This window comes from Podarcis melisellensis, assembly GCF_964234715.1.
Source record: "Podarcis melisellensis genome assembly, chromosome: 6".
Taxonomy (NCBI): Eukaryota; Metazoa; Chordata; class Lepidosauria; order Squamata; family Lacertidae; genus Podarcis; species Podarcis melisellensis.
The window spans coordinates 21,561,676-21,585,073 of NC_138538.1; the positions used below are offsets into that span (position 1 = coordinate 21,561,676).

The 23,398-nt window shown below is 44.6% G+C and overlaps 1 protein-coding gene across 4 annotated transcripts in view; it reads right to left on the bottom strand.

Annotated features, from left to right (window-relative positions):
* Positions 1-317: 317 nt before the first annotated feature.
* Positions 318-23,398, bottom strand: part of JPH2 (junctophilin 2) — a 67,647-nt gene continuing 44,566 nt past the window's right edge. For 2 of the 4 annotated variants that reach the window (XM_081916803.1, XM_081916805.1), the window contains exons 4-6: positions 6,023-6,923; positions 3,915-4,010; positions 318-3,143 (exon numbers count right to left, since the gene is read on the bottom strand). In XM_081916803.1, coding sequence (XP_081772929.1) covers positions 3,932-4,010; positions 6,023-6,923 — 980 coding nt within the window. In that variant the 3' untranslated portion in view covers positions 318-3,143; positions 3,915-3,931. Of the gene's footprint in view, positions 3,144-3,914; positions 4,013-6,022; positions 6,924-23,398 lie in introns of those variants that run through there. The other 2 variants (XM_081916804.1, XM_081916806.1) reach the window with 2 other exon arrangements.

The window sequence follows — 23,398 nt, forward strand, 5'->3', positions numbered from 1 at the left end:
AACCCCAGATCTCTTGGGACGTGATTCCACCTTATTGATTTCAATGGGAGAGATTTTATTATGCATTCAAACGGTCCTATTCAAAGCTACGGTACTGAAAACGACTTAACTTTGACGGGGCTGCACCTAGATTTGTGGCTTGCTGTTTCTGTGGAACAAGACTAGTTAACATTTAACTTAAAATGCATAATATCAGAGATATACCATTTCTAACAGCCACCGATCTAAAAATTTACAGTGGGTAACGTGAGCAAAAGAAAACATTTTATTATTGCACATAATCCAGCAGAACAACTGATGAAAACTCCTGGACGATATTATACAAATTGCCATACACTTTTTTTATTTTTTTAAAAAACTTGTGATTAAGGTGTGTTGTTGGTGGTGACAACATTTTCCGTTTTTGTAAGACCTGAAAAATCAAACAACAGACACCTACTTTTGAAGGCATGCAAACTTGAGGTAAACCTGTTCTTGCTTGGACTGGGAAACAAAAAACCCAGCAGGCTTGTGCATACATTTGTTCTGATCCATCGGTGCTTTGAGGATGCCAGCACTACGCTGCACACATGCAGCTCCCCTACCAACAAGACCCTTCAACTCGCTTTAAAAGAGAGGGCAGATTACGAATGCATGTGCACAGAGCCCCTTCCATTGAAGCAAATGAAAAGTCTCCATCATTTGTGCACCTGGGCTCACACGGGGCTCTGGATTTGAGGATGATGTTTGTGCATTTTAAAAGTTTGTCACGTTCAAGCTCATCTTTGGAACAACGAGGACTAGGAAATTGCCATTTTAAAAACACAGAAGGCTGGGGTTCACAGAACTCTAGAAAGATATGGCAGGGAATATGAAACTGCTTGGGAGCTGCATTATCAAACGTAACCCGTTTGTGCTCTACTGAATTACTTATCATTACTTCTTGGAGGTAGACCTGTGGCTACCTGTATGTAAACACAGCAGTTACTACAGGTTGTAGGGACCAAGGGATAACCATGTTTGCACAAGCCCTCCGGATCTACATACAACACATATGGTTAGGATTCAAAGAACTGCCCAAACAGTTCTGTACACTAAACTGCAGTCATGACGTGCTGAATGGCAAACTGCACGTGAAAGTGATGAGTTTCAAACGCAGCTTGGGATTTGGCATGGAGTTTCAGGTGTTCAAATGAATTAACGAACAAACCCCACAGTGGATGCACACAAGCTTTTGGGCACGTCTAAAGAAGCCCTCTCGATCCCAGTTCATATATTTATATATGCCACATAAAGCAAATCTACCTACTTTCCCCATCACATTGTAAGGAACAAAGCACAAGAATGAGACAGCAGAACATCATATTTGTATGAAGCGGGGTTTATGAGGTGGGGGGTAGGGTTGGCAACAATCTCCGCCTTTTTCAAAAGGACCAGATTTTGTGCTTCATGATAAATAAAGGCCACTGAGGTCTCTCAAAGAAAATAACATACATAGTTATAAAGCAGTTTGCATACTGAAATTGGACATCTGGCGGCTAGGGAGCCAGGAAACAGGCTGTCACATTTCAAAAGCAAATAACAGCCTATTTGTTACAAACACCTTTAGAAGAGAAAAAGTAATCATAAAACCCAAGGCTGGCTAAATTGTTATCACCCCATGTTCTGCGGATGTTCCTCAAACATGGCTAAGCATTTTGCTGAAGCCTCTTCCAACACATGGGCTGCTGGGCAAAGATAATGTATCCCTCTTCCTCCAAATTACAATATAATTTGATTAAAGTAGAAAAAGCAAGTGGGAAAGGCACAAAATGTCATCACTCCTGCTTCCCAATTTCATTTTCAGCGACTTATGAATTCTAAGTAATCTGATCTGAAAAAAATACTACCCTGGTGTCTACCTGCTGCCTGTCTATGGCACCATATTTATAAGGCTTTCACTGCTTGGCAATTGCAACTGGAGCCTTCCTTTTTAAACCCAACATTTTTCAAGTTCCTTTTTTCCACTTTCTCATTTTAACCAGCTTCTGCTGCACCAAGGAGTGTCAGCAAACATACAAGTTCACAGTCAGTTTTAAATAAGGCACATTTTAAAGCTTTTGAAATTGAATCAAAGTCTATGCTTTGGGAGGGGAGGAAAAACATCCAAACACATTTAGGGCTGATTCATGCATTACATTTTTTAGGGTTCTGCCTATGCCAGGTCATATGTGCATCTGAATACCCAGAGAAAAACATAATGTACAAAGTGAATCTCATGGCTGGTCTAACTTCTGGGGAATAGGCAACTTCCAACGACAAGAATATGCTGACAAGGCACTGCTTAACTGAGCACTGACTTCATCTACCAGTACTTTGCGAACCACATTCAAAATGCAGCCCTTAGTGAGAAGGTTTCTTAAACTCTAAAAAAGATTCACTCTATCTAATTCCTACTTGGCAGAACTGCAGAGGATCCACTTCTAGGGACTGCTTATAAGACTACACTGAAGCATCCTTACACTGAAATCCATGGGTGTTTTCATTTTTTCCACTGTGGATTCACTTGGATCCTAATGTGGATCCACTACTCAAGGAAATGGCTTTTGCCTGCTCTAAAATCTGGACTTCTACGCAGAATTTTTTCAGAGTTATGCAGCAGCGGGGGGGCATAGCCTAACCTTTCCTAACACTGGATTCACAACAATCTTGGTTTGGGTGGGAGAAGTTAAATCAACAGCTATAACAATTATTCCTGGCTGCTACATAGCTTAGAAACATGGTGTTCTTCAGGAGATTTATAACGACGAGTCTTCCAGTGAAGCCTGGAATTTTCAAGGTGGAATTTGAAGGAGAGACTGCCTTGTTTGTGTTTCCACAATTACAGATGAATCCTTGTTTCTTCAAACTGCAGTACAACAGTATCAACAAGGTTATGAAACTTTAAGGCAATTCTCATTCACAACAAAAGGAAGAATGAGGGGGATGCAGCAGTCAAGGTTTCTTCCTGCTGGGCAGAAGAGATCGTCTATAGTTGGGGGCCTAGGCTAACAAGCTCTTCAGAAGCCTTCTATGGAAGTTCATGACCACAATGCCAACACTGGGTTCTAAGCTCCTCCCTCTTTAGATGGTTCTGAATGGATGGTGTTATACCTCTGGCAAGGCATAGATGTCAGCAGAAACTTCTGTAAGAATAGAAATCAGCGAGAAAGAAAACAGGGAGTAGCAATGGTAATAGAAAATATAATTATTGGTTTAAGTTAATGTTTAAGATGTCACACTCCAAAAAGCTTTCAACAAGAGGTGTCAGAATAAAGGAATTATTTAATGAGGAATTAGAGGCCTTAACCCAGCAAAAGTCATGGCTGAATTATTGCAACTCATTTTATGTAGGGTTGCACTTGAAAATGAAGCTACAGCTAGAATGCAGCCACTGGCTATTGAGCAGAACAGCAAAATGGGATCATGTAACACCAATCCTGAAAGTGCTTCACTGACTGCCTGTAATCTACCTGGCCCAATTCACAATCCTAATGCTAGTATTTAAAGTGCGAGATGGTTTGGGTCTCATGTATTTACAGGAGTTTGTGTATATGAGTGTGGTTCTGTAAGGAAGCTTTTGCAGCTTCTTGTTACAGTATTTTTTTATTCAAGATCTGAGACGTGTGTGTGTGTGTGTGTGACAGGGAGGGGGGGACATGGAGAGAGGGTAGATAGATATCCTGTTGTGACCCTGTATGCAAATTTTCTTGGGACCAACCCCTCACTGAACTGCTTCTAAATAAACATGCACAGAACTGGAAGCTCTCCTCTTCTTCACAAAACAGGGAACAATAGTTGTGCACTGATGTGTAGCCAGATAACCAAGTTGTCCTTTTACAAAAAGGTTCCAAAGCAAAGTCTTCATTTCCCAAAATGTCAAAACAATAGGGCCCTATTTCATTTGTCTCCCTTACCTTGTCTTAGCATCTCATCATGTCAGAAAATGGACAAATAAGATGGAGAGGCCAACGTTCAATAGGATGACCATGCAAATGATGATTGTGTTAGGTCCCTAAGGAAAAAACAACAACAAGAGTATAATGTTATCTACTGTGATTTAGAAGACACAGATGAAAAACTTCCTCACTTGTGAAAGCAAAAATAGTTCTGTCAATGGCTTTTATGCATTATAGCCACCACTGTCAGAAGCAATTCGTAGAGCGGTGGTGGGAACCTGTGTCTCACCAGATGTTGTTGGACTACAACTCCCATAATCCTTGTCCACTGACCATGATGGCTGAAGCTGATGGGAACTGCAGTCCAACAACATTCACAGGTTGGCCACCCTTGTCCTGCAGTATGTACTAATGAAATCAATAGGGTTAGGGTTATTTGCTTTCATTCCATCATCACCGCACCTAAACATTTGTGCAGGTCAGTCTCATGCCACCATATCTGGGGTAATGTTCATTTCGATGCCTGGAGCAAGCTGCGCTAAATCTTCATTTTGGGAGAAGCTACACATGTTGCATACCTGCCTTTCCTGCAGCTGTTAAAGGCACTGGAGCCCTGTGCACAGAAAAGATGGTAACCAAATTTGTCTTCTGCAAATATACCACCTGCGGCATTTTTCTAGATTGTAGAGTGACAGCAGGAATGTCAGCCCCTGTTTTGTTGGCTCTGCTCCTGTGAGTTCAGCATTAGCCTGTTTTTTAAAAAAGCTGGTGAATGCTACACTCATATGAACTTCGGGGGGAAATCACTTCTACGTATACAGGCAGAAACTCAGGCTGGAAGATGTTTTCCCCACCATGGATATAGCCATACCTGTTCAATTTCTGCATGTCAGACACAGAAGCACGGCTAAGAGAAAAAGAGGGGAGTTCTAACTCGGCACCCCAATACACCAGCTGCTCTCAACCTGATGCCTTCCAGATATTTTTGGACTCCAACTCTAAACAGCTGCAGCCAGCAAGCCCAATAGTTAGGGATGGTTGGAACTGTAACGTCTGAAGGGCACCAGGCTGGGAAGTTTGCAATATAACTTTATTGGGAGCACCCAGCAGGGCTTACTTCCAAGTAACCATGCATTGGATTGGGCTGTTTGGGATTAATAGCTCTGTTCTTGAAGGTAATATTTGCTGGCTTCTCTATCAGAATGATGTATTATCACTATATGAAATGAGTAATTATACTGATGAGGTATGATTATGAATAGAATCATGTGCATTTTTTATTCAGAAGCAAGATCCAAGATGCTCACTTACTCTTCTGTGGGGGTGAATAGGTTTGCTGCCTTGGAGCGCTCTGTCTACCATTCACTCTGCCTATGCTACCCCTGAGTTCACCAATCATCAGTTACCCTCTGTACTACCAGCCCCAATGAGCACCAGCTACCATTGATGCCAACCCTGTTCTACAATCCAGGAACACTCACCCTAGCAGTAAGTCAACAAGGTTAACATTTTCAACAAACCACGACATGTATTTTAACATGGCTGTGGTACTGGAAATATAGATAGCAGATAATATATTGTGTGATTTTCTCTCTCTCTCTCTCTCTCTCTCTCTCTCTCTCTCTCTCTCTCTGTGTGTGTGTGTGTGTGGAGAGAGAGAGAGAGAGAAATCTTCTGAACCACAGAGCAAACTTTACAGCTAGAAGATTGCTCTAGCTATTTTTTTTTTATTGTTTGGCAGGAGGTGGAAAAGGGATAGGTGATATACACACAGAAAAACATCCCAAACTGTTACACCTGAGTAAATCCTATCTGCATCTGGTTGTATTTATTGACCTGACTTAAAAATGTCAATTCACAGTACCTTACAGCCCCATCTGATGGAATGGAACACATAACAATTCACACAGTACTGTAGTTTTTAAAATAAGTTTTCACATGTAGACAGTAGTCCAGATCAGGTGCACGCATGTCGTGCATTTATGTACCCACCTCGGTTTTTGTACATGAAAGCAATGTGGCACAAATGACAGCAGTGAAGCAAACGAGAAATTGAAAAGGAGATTCAGATTATTATTTGCTTCTTTCCCTCCCCTATCCAGCCCCCAATGGAAAAAAAACCACTCCCCTCTCCTTTATAAAGACCATGTAGCAGCACCTCTTCATGCTCTTCCACTTCTTTCGTTGCTGCCTCTGGTGAAGCAACTTTCTTCACCACAGCCTTGGGGTCAGTTTTGGCCACCACCTTCGTTTCAGTTTTCCGTTCAGGCTTGCTTTCAGCTGCAGCTTCGGCTTTCTCTTCTGCTTTGGGTTCTGGTGGCGGATGTTGCTTGAGATCCTGCTTAGGTTCTGCTCTGAGTGCTTTTTTTTCTTCGTGAGCTGCTTCATGCTGAGAGACAGGTGTACCTCCCCTCTTTTGCGGCTCCAGTTTGTGCTCAATGGCCTTCACATCTGCTTTGGGCTCTGGGGAACTTGGCTTGGCAGGCAACTTGGAGTCAGGGAATGATTCCTCCTCAAAGTCCACTGGGGGAGTAACCGGGGAGGTCCTCACAGCATAACTGTGATAGCCCTGAAATAATGCAACGTCACCTTCCTGATGTATCCTCTGAAGGGGTTTGATCTCCATCTGGTCAGCAGCAACCCTCACATGGCTAGGGTGGCTGGGGCTCCGGGAAGCAGGCCTACTACCACCTGCTGCCTTCTCTGCAGGTGCTAGCAAAGCTTTAGAAGGTGTGTTGGGCCTACTTCCTGTGCCGCTGCCATCCTTGCCATGATCTCCATTCCAGCTCCCAGGGCTTTTCTGAGAACCTTGCTTAGCTCGTTTGGCCTCAGGTGGTGTTCCAGCTGGTGAAGGCGTTCGAGCGGGACTTTCTTTGGGCTTGGTGGAATCTTGCTCATCAACCTGAGGGCTCTCTGGAGGTGGTGGTGGAGGTGGCTGTTCCACAGGTGGTGGCTCTTCAGTATTCTCTATATTATCTTCGTTCTCCATGAGCTCCTGGAGCAGTCGCCTCTTCAAGTATTCAGGACCTAGAAAAGGCAAGAAGAGGTTTTTGAACATTGCCAGGAGACAGTCAACCAGCATGAAATTCCAGTGGAATTAGGAAGCATAAGGCAGAAACAAAACCACAGGGGAAGGACCAAGGTTGCTTCATCACAGTCTCATCACCTCATAGAGGGAAGAGAAGATAATCAGTTAAGGAAAAAGAAAGGGCCAGTTCATCAGTAACCCCATAGCTCTGCTGAATAGGGGGTGGGAAGGAGGCAGACCTTGCGAGCAGGAAGCTTTTAATTAAAAGTGAAGTAGTACTTAAAAGCCTTAGTAATGCTTTGTTACTGGGCAGGCAGGTACTACATTCACATTTTATCAAAAACTAGGTCTAATAAACAATGGAGAACAACACAGAAAGCACTAGAATGCAACAATTTGGCAATGACATTGACTGAAGGGGCAACTCCAGAACAAAGTATTAGCGTGGAAGCAACCTACAATACAAGATCACATTACGAACACCAAGGCAATCCTGGGCATAGATTTTGGAACTTGCACATAAAAGATATAAATTCAATCCTAACTCAGGACTAGTGGAGCTATCACAAGTGATGCTAAGAGCACTTTGTATGCCTTAGTATATACCTTCTGACTGTTATCTATCTGGTAATAAAAGCAGATCAACCCATTTTCAGAATGTAAGTGCATTGTGATTAATATGGATTTATCATTTGATTTGACGCCTTGATTTCAAGTTGCATTCTTTTTCTTCAGAGATGACCAAGGGTCTCTCTAAAACTTTAATTATTATTTGGTTTGAGGCCAAACTATTAATTACTGATGGGAGATCTGTGATCTCCCAATGTTATATTTTTGTTAATGAAATGTAGCTGAGGGAAGGCTGCCAGTTTCCCCACAGCCATGGCGGAGAAGGGTGTGAGTTAGCCCTTCCTCTCATAACAGTTCTCTGGTTTAAATAGCCCCCCTTTCATAGTCTGCTACTAGACTAGACTAGAAACTGTCACAGAGACAGGAATGGGTGAATCTGTCAATTTCTATTTTCCCCAGTTTCTCAACTTTTCTGATCTTCAGTTCTCCACAGTTCCACATTAGTTTGCACGTTTATTTTATTGAAAGTCTTCATGAAAATTCATCAGCAAATATCTCCTAATAAACACATCTTTGTACGCAATTCTGCAGCATGTACACATTTTCCAAAACAATATGAGAACAGAAACAGACATCCTTCTAAATTCAAATTTATCTGAATTTTTCAATGCAAGTAATATGTACAAAAATTGCATATACTAGGGTAAAGTATGCATATAAATGCATGTATTAATGAAGGTTAACACACACAAATGCATTGTATTATAAGAAACTGCTTGCTGAAATGTGTCCATTAGTCAAAACATGCATACAAACATGTTTATTGGGAAAAGTTTGCACTTAAATGCTTGAGAACTTTTATGACCATTTTTTTTAAAAAAAGTTGCTGCATAAAATTGCAGCTGGAAAAATGAACAACTGTGAGAACCAACACTGACAGATCCCTTTGCCTCTACTCCCAACAGCATACTAAGAAAAGCAACGGTCCTGAAGCCCATAAAACATTTTGATTGGCCAAATCTTTGTACATCTACCTGTACAATGATATATTTCACTGAAGAGGGCTGGTTGAGAGAAGGTGCAGCTGTTTGTCTTTGGTGTGAAGAGAGCTGTCAGATGTGTTCATTGCTCACTAATAAGGTCACTCACCCGTGACACTAAGATCCTACTGAACACACTTGAGCAGTTGACCCGCCTCCATTAAACAAGGTGACTTCTGGATTCACATTTCATTCTGTCCTCATCTGACTGGGTTGTGTCATCGTCTCCTAGCAGCACTGCCATCGGCTGCATTATTGTTTACATATTGGTAAGCCTTAGCTCAGTGCAGAAACTAAACAGCAAATCTCCCCCCACGCCCCCGTCTCTCAAACGAACGTGCTTATGAACCGAAACAGAGCAACCAGCCTTAATTAGGTCCCAAATATTTGTGGGCAAAACTGAGCCAGGAAGCTCCTAGTCTACATTAAGGTCAGAGCACTGTCACACACAACACTTAAATCAGTCGACAATGCCAATGTAAAATATGCAACGGCTGCAGTGCTAATTTGATTTCTTTCACACAATCTGGCCTGTGTTGACAGCATTTACACATGGCACATCACCTCAGAGAGGGTCAAAGGCACATTTTAGTATGTTGTGCAAAAGCTGAGGTCTATGGGATTGTAGTGGAACATAATCTCCAGCTATATAGTTTCCAGCTATATCCAGGACTGAGGAGTACCTCACATAGTATAGAATGGAATGGAACGGAACGGAATTCTGCATCCAGGCAATTTAAATTATGCTTCAAGAAAATAAGTATTCTGTATCCCTGAAGTGGGGAACCTTTATTTTTATTTTATTTTTTGAGAGCCACATTCCAGTAAGGGGAATAAGCAAAGAAAATGGGCCAGGCAGCCCTTTTTATCTCTCTCTTTATGCTCCCCCTATCCTCGTTTTTCTGTCCTTGCCACCTGCATGAAATTAGTTCATTGGCTACATAAATTTATGCTGACTGCTACATGAATGAATATGGGGAAGCATAATTAGCAGGAGGAATACTTTTCCCTCTAGAATTTCACTTCCATTGCAGTAGTGAAATTAACACAGGGAAAAGTTTCAAAATCAGTCAGGAAGAATTCATCACTAGTTACCTGCAAAACTTCAGTCCATATGGCAAGTTCTTCTTGACCCATCTTGAAAATGTCTTCCCCTATCTTATTTTGCTAGTTTGTTAAGAAGAGAGCTATACTCATGCAATGTATGAACGGATTGCTTTTAGACACAGACTGTGCATGGACAAATATAATGATACTTGGAATACATTTAGAGAAATTGTAATGACTTGTATACTCGTTGGAATAATAGTGGTACTTGTTTATCTATATATCGTATTGTATTACAGTCTCAAAGCACTTTTCCCTTTCTTCCACCCCCCACCCAATTCTTTCTCTTTATTTGTTCACTGAAAAAAAATCAATAAAAAAGGACAGCTATATGTACATATCTGAGAGAGAAACAGTGCCATTGTACATAAGGGACTGACATTTGATTTGCATAGATTAAACACTGGTAGTTTCTGTGCATATTAAGTCAGAAGTAAGCCGGCTGTGTTCAGAGGGTTTTCTGCCTCTCTAGTTAGTGGGTTTAACATTGGGGGTAACTTCCTGCATGGAGTTACCCCCAATGAATGCAGCAGGACTTACTTTCTAGCTAACATATATAAGACTGAATTGTAATTGTATTTGATATAGTACTCTGGTGGGAAAACTTATCAATTATTTGACTGGAAGCTGTGCACCCCACTGCTCCAGCACGGAAGATCATGTGCCACACCATTGACGGTTTTTTTACAGGAAGAACAGTGACCAAGGCAACTTCCAGACCAGTTGTTGGCTGAGGATTCATGTTGATATGTTTGCACAAAGGCCTAAGAGCCGCTCTTGGAGCACAGATGGCCACAATGTTGAGCAGGTCTCTTGTTTCAAATACCTGGGGGTAGTTTTTCACTCTACCAGCAGTAGGAAAGCCCATGGGGAACATGTTGCTGAAAACAAGAGGTGGCCACTATATACCTGCAGCACTCAAATTATTTGAGGCCAAAACAATAGCACAACTTCTCTATGGTGCCCAGGTGGGCCCCTTCTCTAATTTTGGCCCCCTAGAACTTGTACAATCGAAATTCCTAAGATCAGTTCTTCAAGTCCCAAAATGTGTCTCTAATGCCACCCTGAGGCTAGAGACAGGTTTCATAAAAGTGGAGGCTAGACTGTGGGTGACCATACTCAACTACTGGCTCAACTATCTTTATTTCCCCTTGGTCTTGCCCCACTAACTATCAACGATGATTTTCAATACACATGGAAACAGACTGTGGGCTCAACCTTGGGCTCCTCTCCAAGTTTTCTACTCAGCATGGGATACGAACAGGCCAAAGCTCTCATAAAACGGTGTGTTACAGATACTGAGCTCTAGTTGGATCTAGCTAGGACCCCAACTTTTATTGCCAATGAATCTTCCAGGTACTCTGCCTCTCCTATGTCATATCTAGAATCATAGAATCATAGAGTTGGAAGAGACCACAAGGGCCATCGAGTCCAACCCCCTGCCAAGCAGGAAACACCATCAGAGCACTCCTGACATATGGTTGTCAAGCCTCTGCTTAAAGACCTCCAAAGAAGGAGACTCCACCACACTCCCTGGCAGCAAATTCCACTGTCAAACAGCTCTTACTGTCAGGAAGTTCTTCCTAATGTTTAGGTGGAATCTTTTTTCTTGTAGTTTGGATCCATTGCTCCGTGTCCGCTTCTCTGGAGCAGCAGAAAACAACCTTTCTCCCTCCTCTATGTGACATCCTTTTATATATTTGAACATGGCTATCATATCATATCACCCCTTAACCTCCTCTTCTCCAGGCTAAACATGCCCAGTTCCCTTAGCCGTTCCTCATAAGGCATCGTTTCCAGGCCTTTGACCATTTTGGTTGCCCTCCTCTGGACACGTTCCAGTTTGTCAGTGACCTTCTTGAACTGTGGTGCCCAGAACTGGACACAGTACTCCAGGTGATGTCTGACCAGAGCAGAATACAGTGGCACTTTTACTTCCCTTGATCTAGATGCTATACTCCTATCGATGCAGCCCAGAATTGCATTGCCTTTTTTAGCTACCGCATCACACTGTTGGCTCATGTCAAGTTTGTGGTCAACCAAGACTCCTAGATCCTTTTCACATGTACTGCTCTCAAGCCAGGTCTCACCCATCTTGTGCCTCTCATTTTTTTTGCCCAAGTGCAATACTTTACATTTCTCCCTGTTAAAATTCATCTTGTTTGTTTTGGCCCAGTTCTCTAATCTGTCAAGGTCAGTTCTCTAATCTGTCAAACTTGAAGTCCCTAAGCACCAGAGGGCCTTTACCTTGGCTTGATGTCATGCCCTCCCCTTGGCTGTCCTTGAAGGCCAATTGATTATCTGGAGAGGCAATACTCCTGTGACTCTGGACAAGTAGAAACAACAGAGCATGTGCTTCTCCAGTGTCTTTACTATAGAGAGATTTGTACTAGCCTCATCTAACCATCACTGCATAAGTACCCAGGGTGCACAGGACAATTCTATACCTCCCTGCTGCTTTCAGATACCGATCCTGCTACAACATACAACACTGCCAGATTCTGTACAGCAGCATTCTCAAAATTTGACGGATTATGACCTGTGCCACAAACTAAATATAATGAACACTCATATTAGAGTGCCCTGTAGACCAATTGCTATAGTCTTATATATACAGTGGTACCTCCGGTTGTGCACAGGATCTGTTCTGGAGCTCTAGTCAGATCCCGAGGTATGTGTATCCCGAGGTGCCGCTTCTGCGCATGCGGCGAACCCCGGAAAAATACTTCTGGGTTTGCTGCGCATGTATCTCGAAGGATACGTAACAAGAGGTGAACATAAGTAGAGGTACAACTGTACTAACCTTTTACATTCTTTCATTCTTGTCTAATGTTCCTAATGCTTCTTTTGGACTTTCTTAGCTTCTTTTGGATTCTTATATACTTTTATGTATATATTCTGTTTTTACTCCTTTTAGTTCATTTGTTTTTTATAAAAAAAGTGGGTGTTGTTTTTCCCCCCTAGATTTTAAATGATTGTACCCCTCCCTCCTTATGCTGGTCTATGACCATAAAAAAGATTTGGGGGGAGGGGAAATGTTTGCCCAAAGTTTGCCAAAAGGTTATATGATGTCATCATGAACACTAAACCTGGCATGCTTGTGTGGAGGTTATACATTGCCAGCTAGTGGTTTTCATCCAACAGTTTTCTGTGCAATTTTCTGCTATTTTTCTTATCAGACTTTCTTAGGTTAGAAAATTGACAGGGCGATTGCGCTAGAAAGTGCAGGATAATGGTCAGTTTTTGTCTGGAATTCCCTGCGGACTGATGTCTGTGGCTACTACTTCTCAGGAAGGCTACATGTATCCCTATAGATTATATACAATATAATGCAGATAAATCATCCAAACAAACCATGAGCAGTAAGTAAGCAAAGAACAAACTTTGGCTGCAGCTCATGGCTTGTTTGGAGCAAGAGAAACCATGAGCTTAGAAATGTAACTCTAAGCCAAACCATGGCTCAGCTCCCAGTACAGTAGCTGCAATTTCCTCCCTGTGCATCAGCACACTTTCTCGTTCACAGTAAGCCGTAGATTGGCTTAGCGTTACATGTCGACCAAACCCAAGTACCATTTTATAATGAGGTGGTCAAGAAAATGGACCTATTTCACTAATTATTCAAACTGTTTACAAATCTGCGCGATTCTACTGTAGAGCAAGGTGGGGAAACCTTGCTATTTAAAACATAGCTGAATGCATACATTTAATCTCCTGTAATGATGTCAGCTGAATGATTAATGAGAATTCCGCCCAAACTCATGTCATATTTGCATTTGCTTTTTATGATGGCAGCAGGAAACAGAATGACTTTCCGCCTCCAGAAGTCAATTTTGAAACAGCGTCTGAGAATCTTGTTCCAGTAATGAGTTCAAATATCTGAAATTCAAGGGAGCAAATCCTGCCCAACATGTTCGGTCAGGGATTAGATAAAGGTACATCTCCTATGCCTGTGTGAGATTGGTTTGCGTTTCCAATAATGACTACGGCAAGCTGCTTTCACTGACTGATCAGCAAGGATAATTTTAACTGGTGAATGAATATGAGAAAACCCAAACTGTCCCCCAGATGTCCCAGGAATAAAAAAGAGCAGTGTCCATCAAGTACATTAGTGGCTGTGAATCTAGGCCATGTGACACCTACCCACTGCTTGTAATCCTGAAGGATTGTGCTGAAGCTGAAAGGAATATTTTCTGGCAGACAGATATATCTGGCACAGCCTGTGCTATGTGAGGAGAGGCCACTGAAGGCCAACTGGTGCAAGCAAAATCTATTAGTAAAACTTGCCCTGTGCTTTGCTGCTGTCTGTCCACAGGTAGGGATTGACACATCAGTCTGCATCCAGTCTATATCACTTTTGTATGTGCCCATTCATAAATCAGTTTTGTCCTGTTTCCACGTCAATCTTCCTTTTTAAAAAAATCAAAATTAATATTTATAGAAAACTTACGCTTGGGATCCCAGATATGGGATGAGGCATTTCTACCCTAGATGTGGGGGTGAAGGAATACTGTTTTAAAATCAAAATATAACTATCTCCCTGACACCTCTCCTCTAGTTCCACAACTTTCAGCTGGGCTCCTATAACAGAAGAGAACTCATATACCTGTGGGGTCAGACTGCAGGTAGAATAACTCAGCACCTCTCACTTCTTTGCCCCACTTCCTCTTCAAACAGACACCCACATAGCTCCTGCTTTATACAGGATTGGAGCAGACCGACATTTAGACAGATCTACTGCTGTCAAGTTTAGTTTATGGGGCTGGTCTAGACATTTCCTCTCCTCCTTTTGCACACCACCAGAATCTGTTCTGGAGGGTCCTTCAACCCCCCAGAAAATATTTTCTTCTCTTTTTTAAAAAAATATTTTTTTTCTCCTTAAACAATATTTTTGACAATACAATAACAAACATAAAAACTTTCTGCTCTGCCAAGCATATGACTTCTCTCCCTCTCTTCAGTAGGTTTTCCGCTTTCAAGTCCTATCACGCACTTTAGCTCTTTAACTACTATTGTACACATTGTAGGATTTATTTCAATCCTGCTAGGGTCTTCAAGTTTTTGCAATTATTATTCAAATATCCAATAAATTTACTCCAATCCCTTTGAAATTTTTGATCGCCCTGGTCCCGAATCCTGCAGATCAGTGTGGCCAATTCTGCAAAGTCCATCATCTTCCCCTGCCACTCCACAATCGTTGGTAACTCCTGTAACTTCCACTTTTGGGCCATTAAAAGTTCTCGCTGCCACTGTGGTATACATAAATAGCCTTTGGTCTAACTTCGCAATTTCCTCTCCCATCAAATCTAGCAAGAATGCTTCAGGTTTTTTGGGAAAGGTATATCTAAACATCTTTTTTAATTCATTGTAGATCAATTCCCAGAATGTTTATACTTTGTCACATGTCCACCAAATATGGTTAAAATCTCCATCTGATTTTTTACATTTCCAGCATGTTTTATCTCTCATCCTATACATTTTCGCTAACTTTACTGGTGTCAAATACCATCTATACATCATCTTCATTATATTTTCTTTTAATGCCATACAAGCTGTAAATTTCAAATTTTCATTCCACAGTTTTGTCCAAGAATCAAACTCAATATTATGCCCAAAATCTGTCGCTCATTTTATCATCACTTAGAATCATAGAATCATAGATGTGATGGGACGATGAGCTGCTTGTGCGTAAAATGCAAGTCCCTCAGAGTTTGATCAGGTTTTCAAACCTCTGCCTGTGACGGAGCCCCTCCAGCATGGCTGCGTCAATCACTAGTAGAATCCGAAAGTGGCTGCTTTCGGAAACGTTTTCAACATAAAAGCTCCTTAACGGAAACACGTCGTCTGGCCTCTCGGCGTGACAGTTTCCGTCGAGGTGTGGGTGTCCCTATAGGAGGTCCTGAGACCTCCCCACTGGTTTCGCTTGAAGCGTCTCTGAGCCATCCCTCCGACTCACTTTCCCTTGGAGTTCTTGCTCGCCCTCTACTGGTTCCCTCTTCCGCTGCTACTGCTCTCTCAACCTCAGGGAGCCTTTGCACCTGCGGCGCTTTAGATGTCAGTTCCCTGACATCCACCTCCCCTCCAGGGCCCCCTTTACCCCCTCCCGTCTCCTCTCCTACTGGCGGTGAGGAGGTAAAACCCCTGAAAGAACCTCCCTCATCTTCCGACGTCGCGAACACTTCCTTCCACTTGTTGCTGTTCCTACTCTCTAGGTACTCTTCGTCATCAGAGTCCACTCCATCTTCCAACTCCGACTCCGCGAACCCTTCCATTTCCTCTTCCTCATCGGTGGTGCCGAAATACTCCCTCCTAAACCTTGCTATAGGCTGAGGTTTCCTCGGGAACCTTTGGTGGAACGTTTCTGTTAAAACCTCGTCATTGACTTCCTCTGCACTTACCCAGGTGTTTTCTGACTCCGGTTCCCCTTCCCACGCCACCAAATACTCCACCTGATTACCCTTCCACCTGGAATCGAGGATTTCCGCTACATGGTTGCGGCGTTCCCTCTCTTCCAAGGCTGGTCCCCTGACGTGCTCCCCTTCACGTCCCCCCCTGTATGGTGACAGTAACGACCTGTGGAACACTGGGTGCAATTTCATGTGGTTGGGTAATCGGAGTTTGAAAGCTACCGGGTTGACCTGCTGAATCACCTCAAAGGGTCCCAATCTTCTGGGCCTCAGTTTCTTACAACCCCCTTTGAACGGCAACCCTTGGGTTGACAACCACACTTGATCCCCCACCCTTATGGTTTCACCTTCCCTTCTGTTCTTGTCTGCCTGCTTCTTATATTGTGCCTTGGCCCTTTCTAAGTTGAGCTGGAGCTGCTGATGGATGGCTTCCATCTCTTCTACAAAATGTTCAGCCGCTGGAACGCTCCATCTCTCCCCTCCTTCCCCTGGAAATGCCCTGGGGTGACACCCGTAATTAGCCAAAAAGGGACTCATCCCTGTGGACACATTCTCCGCATTATTGTAGGCAAATTCTGCCAACGCCAACTTTTCGACCCAATCGTTCTCTCTGTCATTGACATAACACCTAAGATATTGTTGAAGAATGCCATTTGCCCTTTCCGCCTGCCCGTTGGTTTCAGGGTGCCGGGCAGTTGAAAAATTAACTTCCACGTGTAGCAAGCTCATGAGCTTCCTCCAGAACCTGGAAGTAAATTGTTTGCCTCGATCTGAGATCACCCTCGAGGGAGCCCCGTGCAACCTAAAGATATGTTCCACAAACAACTTCGCCGTTTCTTCCGCTGTGACTGCATGTGAGCATGCTACAAAATGGCACATCTTAGTTAACAGGTCTACTACTACCATGATGGCTGTTTTCCCCTTGGACCTTGGCAGATCCGTCATAAAATCTATTGATATCGCTTCCCAAGGCCGTTCTGGTGTGGGTAAAGGTTCTAATAACCCTGCCGGCGCCCTTCTTTCCCCTTTGGCTCGCTGACATTGGTCACACCCTCTTACATACTCCCTTACATCTTCCCTCACCTTAGGCCACCAAAATTCCCTGGTAACCAACCACATGGTTTTGTGTTGCCCAAAATGTCCCGCCGTGGGGCTATCATGCAACTGCTTGAGTACTCTCCCCCTCAATTCACCTTCGGGTATATACAGTGCCCCTTTGTAATACAATGCCCCATTTCTTTCCTCAAAACCTCCGGGGCTCTCGCCCTCCCCCCTGAGACCTCTGAGCTTATCCTGGGCATATTCATCATTTTCCGTTTCCTCCACCAGTTCCCGTTGCCCCACCAGCGCCGCCCCACACACCCAGCGGTCCTCCGGGATGACATGTCTCTCTTCGATCACCTCCTCCCCTTCCCAATATTCTGGTTTGCGTGAGAGCGCATCCGCCCTGACGTTTTCTGGGCCTGGCACATAACAAATCTCAAAGTTAAATTTGGAGAATTCCTGTGCCCATCTCACTTGTCGTTGGTTGAGCACTCGAGCTGTTCTCCAATACTCTAAATTTTTGTGGTCGGTGCACACTTGCACCTTGTGTTGTGCCCCAATTAATAAATGTCTCCACCTCCGGAATGCTTCGTGAATGGCAAGTAGTTCCCTGTCATACACCGTGTAATTCCTCTCGGACTTATTCAGTTTCCGCGAGAAGAATGCACACGGTCTCCACTCCGACGCACTCCTCCCCGGTTGAAGAAGGACCGCCCCTATAGCCCGGTCGGATGCATCTGTTTCCACTCTCATGGGTTTTTGTAAATCCACATGCAGAAGTTGTTCTTCCGAGGCGAAAGCCCTTTTCAGTTCTTCAAAGGCTCGATCCGCCTCCACCGTCCAAACAAATTTCTTCTTGCTGCTGAGGCAGTCGGTGATGGGCGCCGTCAAGTGGGCAAAGTTCTTGATGAACTTCCGATAAAAGTTCCCAAACCCCAATAATCTTTGCACGTCCTTCTTGGTCTTCGGTGTCTTCCATTCCAGTACCGCTTGAACCTTGCCTGGATCCATGGCCAATCCCTTGTCTGACAAGCGGTACCCCAGGAATTCCACCTCCTTGGTATGAAACTGGCACTTCTCCAGTTTCACCCACAGCTGGTTGGCTTGCAGCCTGCCCAACACTTCTCGAACGTCCCTCACATGCTGTTCCTCATCTTCCGAATACACCAACACGTCGTCTAAAAAGGCCACACAGTTCTTGTAGAGCAAAGGTCCCAGAACGTGGTTTATAAAAGCTTGAAAACAGGCGGAGCCCCCTTGTAGACCGAAGGGCATAACGAGGTATTCAAAGGCTCCCAAAGGGGTAAACATGGTGGTCTTCCATTCATCTCCCTTCCTTATGCGTATCAGATTGTACGCCCCCCGCAGGTCCAGTTTTGTAAAAATCTTTCCCTTCCTTACTCTGGTCAAAATGTCGTCAATTCGGGGCATAGGGAAAGCCAGGGGCTCCGACACTGCATTGAGGGCCCTGAAGTCACACACCAGTCTCGGTTTGTCTGTGTTCTTTTTGTCCACAAAAAACACTGGGCTGCCCCCCACCGCTCGGGACTCTCTGATGAAACCTCGCTTCAAGTTTTTGTCAATGAACTCCCTCAGCTCCTGCATCTCCCTGTCTGACATGGCGTACAGCTTGCCTACTGGGAGTTGGGCCCCTGGGAGTAGGTTGATTTGACAGTCAAAGGGTCTATGCGGTGGCAGTTTGTCTGCTTCCCTTTCGCTGAATACGTTGCTCAGATCTGCGTATTGCGGGGGCACCTTCCCTTTGCCCATCACTTCCATCCCCGCTAGGGTGACTCTGTCTCCTCCCGAGACCTTCCCCTCCTTGCAGTGTTCTAGGCAATGCGCTGACCCAAAGGAGACCACCCTCTGATGCCAGCCCACTAGCGGATCGTGTAGCGCCAGCCAGCTCATCCCCAAAATGATGGGCGCTCCTCCCAGGATGGCCACATTAAACGCTATCTGTTCGGTGTGCCTTGCCACTCTCATTATCATCGGGACAGTCTGTTGGCTAACTTCTCCCCCCAACAGCTCTCTGCCGTCAATCGTAGTCACCTGCAAGGGGTTACTTAAAGGGATGGTCTGTATCTGGTGCTCAGCTGCAAACTCCTTACTCATGAAATTACAGGAGCTGCCTGAATCCAAAAGCGCCTTGACCTTTAGTGGGTGTCCGTTTGGCAGTTCTAGTAACACCTCTATCACTAAAGCAGGTCTGGGAGGTTCTGGCATGGGCACTTTCATTGCTCTTTGGCCTGGCTGCTGTGCCCCGACGGTGGCAGCCAGGCGTTGGCTTTTACTTGCTCCTTGCTTTCCTCTTCCTTTCCCCCAACAGTTCCTGCCATCCCTTGCCATTCCTTTCTTTGTGGGCAGACTCTGGCAAAGTGCCCTGGCTGTTGGCAGAGATAACATCTCTTGGCGCTCTTTCCCTCCTTCTTCCGCCCTTCACTGGGATTTGAAACTGCGCGCGCCCGCGCTGTTCCAACTTCCATCGGCTCTGCCGGCGGGAAAGATGGCTCTGGAATGTCTGGAATGCGGAACTCCCTCCAACGGTCTCCTTTCCCTTCCCGCCTTTCCAAAGCCCTCGCCTCCTGGCGCGCTCCTATGGCCAGCGCAGATTTGGTTAATTGGTCCATAGACTCCGCCCTGGGCCCCCGGGAAAGCTCATCTTTGACGGTTGAAGAAAGCCCCTCTTCGAAAAGCATTTGGATGGGCTCCGCCGATAGGTCCCACCCCAATTTATGAATCAGCATAGTAAATTCAGTCCAGTACTCACGGACAGATCTGCTTCCTTGCTGGCAAGCCATTAACTGCCTTCGCACCACCCCCTGCTCAATATCGCTGGAAAACATCAGGTCCATGGCACGAAAAAACTTCCTCGTGTCCTTTAAGATCTCATTATTCGCTGCCATCAGGGGTCTAACCCAATCTTTCGCCCCGGATTCGAGATGGCCAATCACATACGCCACTCGCGATTCCTCGTCGGGGAAGTCATCAAACTGCAAGTTTAGAGCGTATTGCATCTCTGTTCTAAAGGCATGATAGTTCCTGGGATCCCCCCCGAATTTCTGCACCAATCCTGGTACCTTTCTGGCGAGCGGGGTGGTTTTCTCCTTTCCCTTTTCTGCATCCTGAGCCCTCCTCTCCTCAAGCCTCGCCGTTTGCAGCGCCAACTGGATCTCCAACGCTCTGTACCTTTCTTCCAGGCTTGGACCCCCTCCAGCTGCTCCTGCACCCCCGGTTCCGGCTGGGTTGCTCATGATGCTTCTCTCTGCACAAGCTGGCTTTCGGTGACTTTCGGATTGCTGTGATGGGACGATGAGCTGCTTGTGCGTAAAATGCAAGTCCCTCAGAGTTTGATCAGGTTTTCAAACCTCTGCCTGTGACGGAGCCCCTCCAGCATGGCTGCGTCAATCACTAGTAGAATCCGAAAGTGGCTGCTTTCGGAAACGTTTCCAACATAAAAGCTCCTTAACGGAAACACGTCGTCTGGCCTCTCGGCGTGACAGTTTCCGTCGAGGTGTGGGTGTCCCTATAGGAGGTCCTGAGACCTCCCCACTGGTTTCGCTTGAAGCGTCTCTGAGCCATCCCTCCGACTCACTTTCCCTTGGAGTTCTTGCTCGCCCTCTACTGGTTCCCTCTTCCGCTGCTACTGCTCTCTCAACCTCAGGGAGCCTTTGCACCTGCGGCGCTTTAGATGTCAGTTCCCTGACAATAGAGTTGGAAGAGACCACAAGGGCCATCGAGTCCAACCCCCTGCCAAGCAGGAAACACCATCAGAGCACTCCTGACATATGGTTGTCAAACCTCTGCTTAAAGACCTCCAAAGAAGGAGACTCCACCACACTCCTTGGCAGCAAATTCCACTGTCGAACAGCTCTTACTGTCAGGAAGTTCTTCCTAATTTCCTAACGTTTGACTTCCTCATCTTTAGTATTCCATTCTAACAACAAACTGTACATCTTAGATAATAATTTATCTCTGCTTGCCAACAGATCGATTTGAAATATTGATTTTTTATTTTCAAAGCCACCCAGAAAATATTTTCAGGGTGCAAAGTGGGCTAGAGGGAAGAGGAGAAAAAAAAGGAAGTTCCATTGTGTGCACAGAAAGAGGTCACGCGAGTGGAGCAGAAGTGGATACAGCACTAGGGTTTAAAAGGGAATTGGACAAATTCATGGCAGAAAGGTCTATCAATTGCTATTAGCCATGACAGTTCAATAGAACCACTATAGAGGAAGTACACTTTGCATTAGGGCAAAGAATGAGGGATATTTTTTGTCTTAATCCCCTGCTTGTGAGCTTCCTAGGAGGATCTCTCTACTTGGGGAGCAGAATACTGAACTAATGGACCTCTGGACTAATCCATCAAACGTCTTCTTGTGTGCTTATGGTCTTAAACCTTTGATAAAGGGACAAAAGCAGACCAAATCTCACTGGGTTGTTGTTGTCTTTTTAAAAAAACAAACAAACTTAAGGTATACAGTACCATACACTAATGGAGAAATGGGGAACCTGTGACCTAACAGATGATGTAGGACTATAAATCCCATCACCCCAGATCATTACCCACACTGACTGGGGCTGATGGGAACTGGAGTCTAAGAATATCTGGAGGCCCATATGTTCTCCACTAATGCAAACCATGGGCACCTGTGCCTCACTATAGCGTGTACAAATACAGCATTCATGTGGTTAAAACAAAGGGTTACAGAAAATACGAGGGGTATTAGCATATAGTTGCTATTTCAGAAATGTGAGAATCATCTTTAAGGCTGGATTCCTACGCAACTGAATTCAGTGGAACTCACACCTGATAAATTATACATAGGACTGAGCTGCAAATCTGTTCGATTATTCTGGCAAAGCAATGGTATAAATTGGATGCTAATATCTGTTCTATACAATTCTATACCAAAGGGGCTTAAGAGGAGGAGAACTGTAAAACATTTATTTTAGCCATCCTGCCCTGCCTGCAGGCTCCCGTCAATCATAAAAAGACCCATTCAGGGCCATTTATTTCTGGCTGCAAGGAGGCTATTTGGAAGCTATTTCACCAGTTGCTCAAGCTCCTCAAAATAGCACTCAGCAGCAGACTGACCATTCGTAGTCTCTTGACTCTCTGTTTGTGACATCTTCGTCTAAATAAATCACACAAATACCACCACACTGATACAAATACAAACCAGTGGACTTTGGTATATTATTATACTACTAAGGCTACTTTTTATGGCCTCCACTGATTTCTATGAAATCCTCCTATTGCCTCAGAATACATATTTTTAATGAGTATTTTCCCTTAGATTAATCAACTGAAGTCTTGTTAGGTTGCAATCCTGTGCACACTTCCCTGTGAGAAAGGCCTATACATGCTTATCTGAAAGTAAGCCCCACTGATCTCAGTGGGACTTAGTTCTGAGTAGAGATGTATAGAACTGCATGCTAAATCAAGTAAAGATTGCAATTATATATATCTGTATGTGTGTCTGTATACACATACATGCGTACACATGCCAATGTGACATTCAGGACTAGGGGTTAACCCTAAAGTGCTAAGGGGTTAACCTTAAATTCATCTGCTAAAAATGTAAGTTGAAACTTACATGCGCTTAGCTTGCACACATTCAGCGCTATGCACTTGGTAAAAAAAAAAAATTACCGTATTTTTCACCCTATAGGACGCACATTTCCCCCTCCCAAAATGAAGGGGAAATCTGTGAGCGTCCTATGGGGCAAATACAGGCTTTCGCTGAAACTTGGAGAGCGAGAGGGGTCGGTGCGCACCAACCACTCTCGCTCTCCAGGCTTCAGGAAGCTATCAGCAAGCCTGGGGAGCCTGCGGGAGTTCCCGCAGGGCTCCCTAGGCTGCGGATAGCAGCCTGCTGCCCAGAGCGCAGGGCGCGCTGAAGCTGCGGCTGGGGGGGGGGGATAATTTTTTTTCTTTATCCCCCCCCAAAAAAACTAGGTGCATCCTATGGGCGTCCTATAGGGCAAAAAATACGGTAAACAAAAACGGAGGCAGACACCTGGGGAAAAAGTGTTTTGACTGTACAGTGATACCTTGGTTTACAACCATAATCCGTTCCAGAGGTCCGGCTGTAAACCAAAACAGGTTGTAACACAGGGTGCACTTTCGCCAATGGGGCCTGCCCCCCTCCAAAAAAAGGGGTTGTAATCCAAAAAAAGGGACACAGGTGGCGCTGTGGTCTAAACCACAGAGCCTAGGGCTTGCTGATCAGAAGGTTGGCGGTTCGAATCCCCACAACGGGGTGAGCTCCCAGCTCTTGGGGAGCTCCCAGCTCTTGGGTTGCTCGG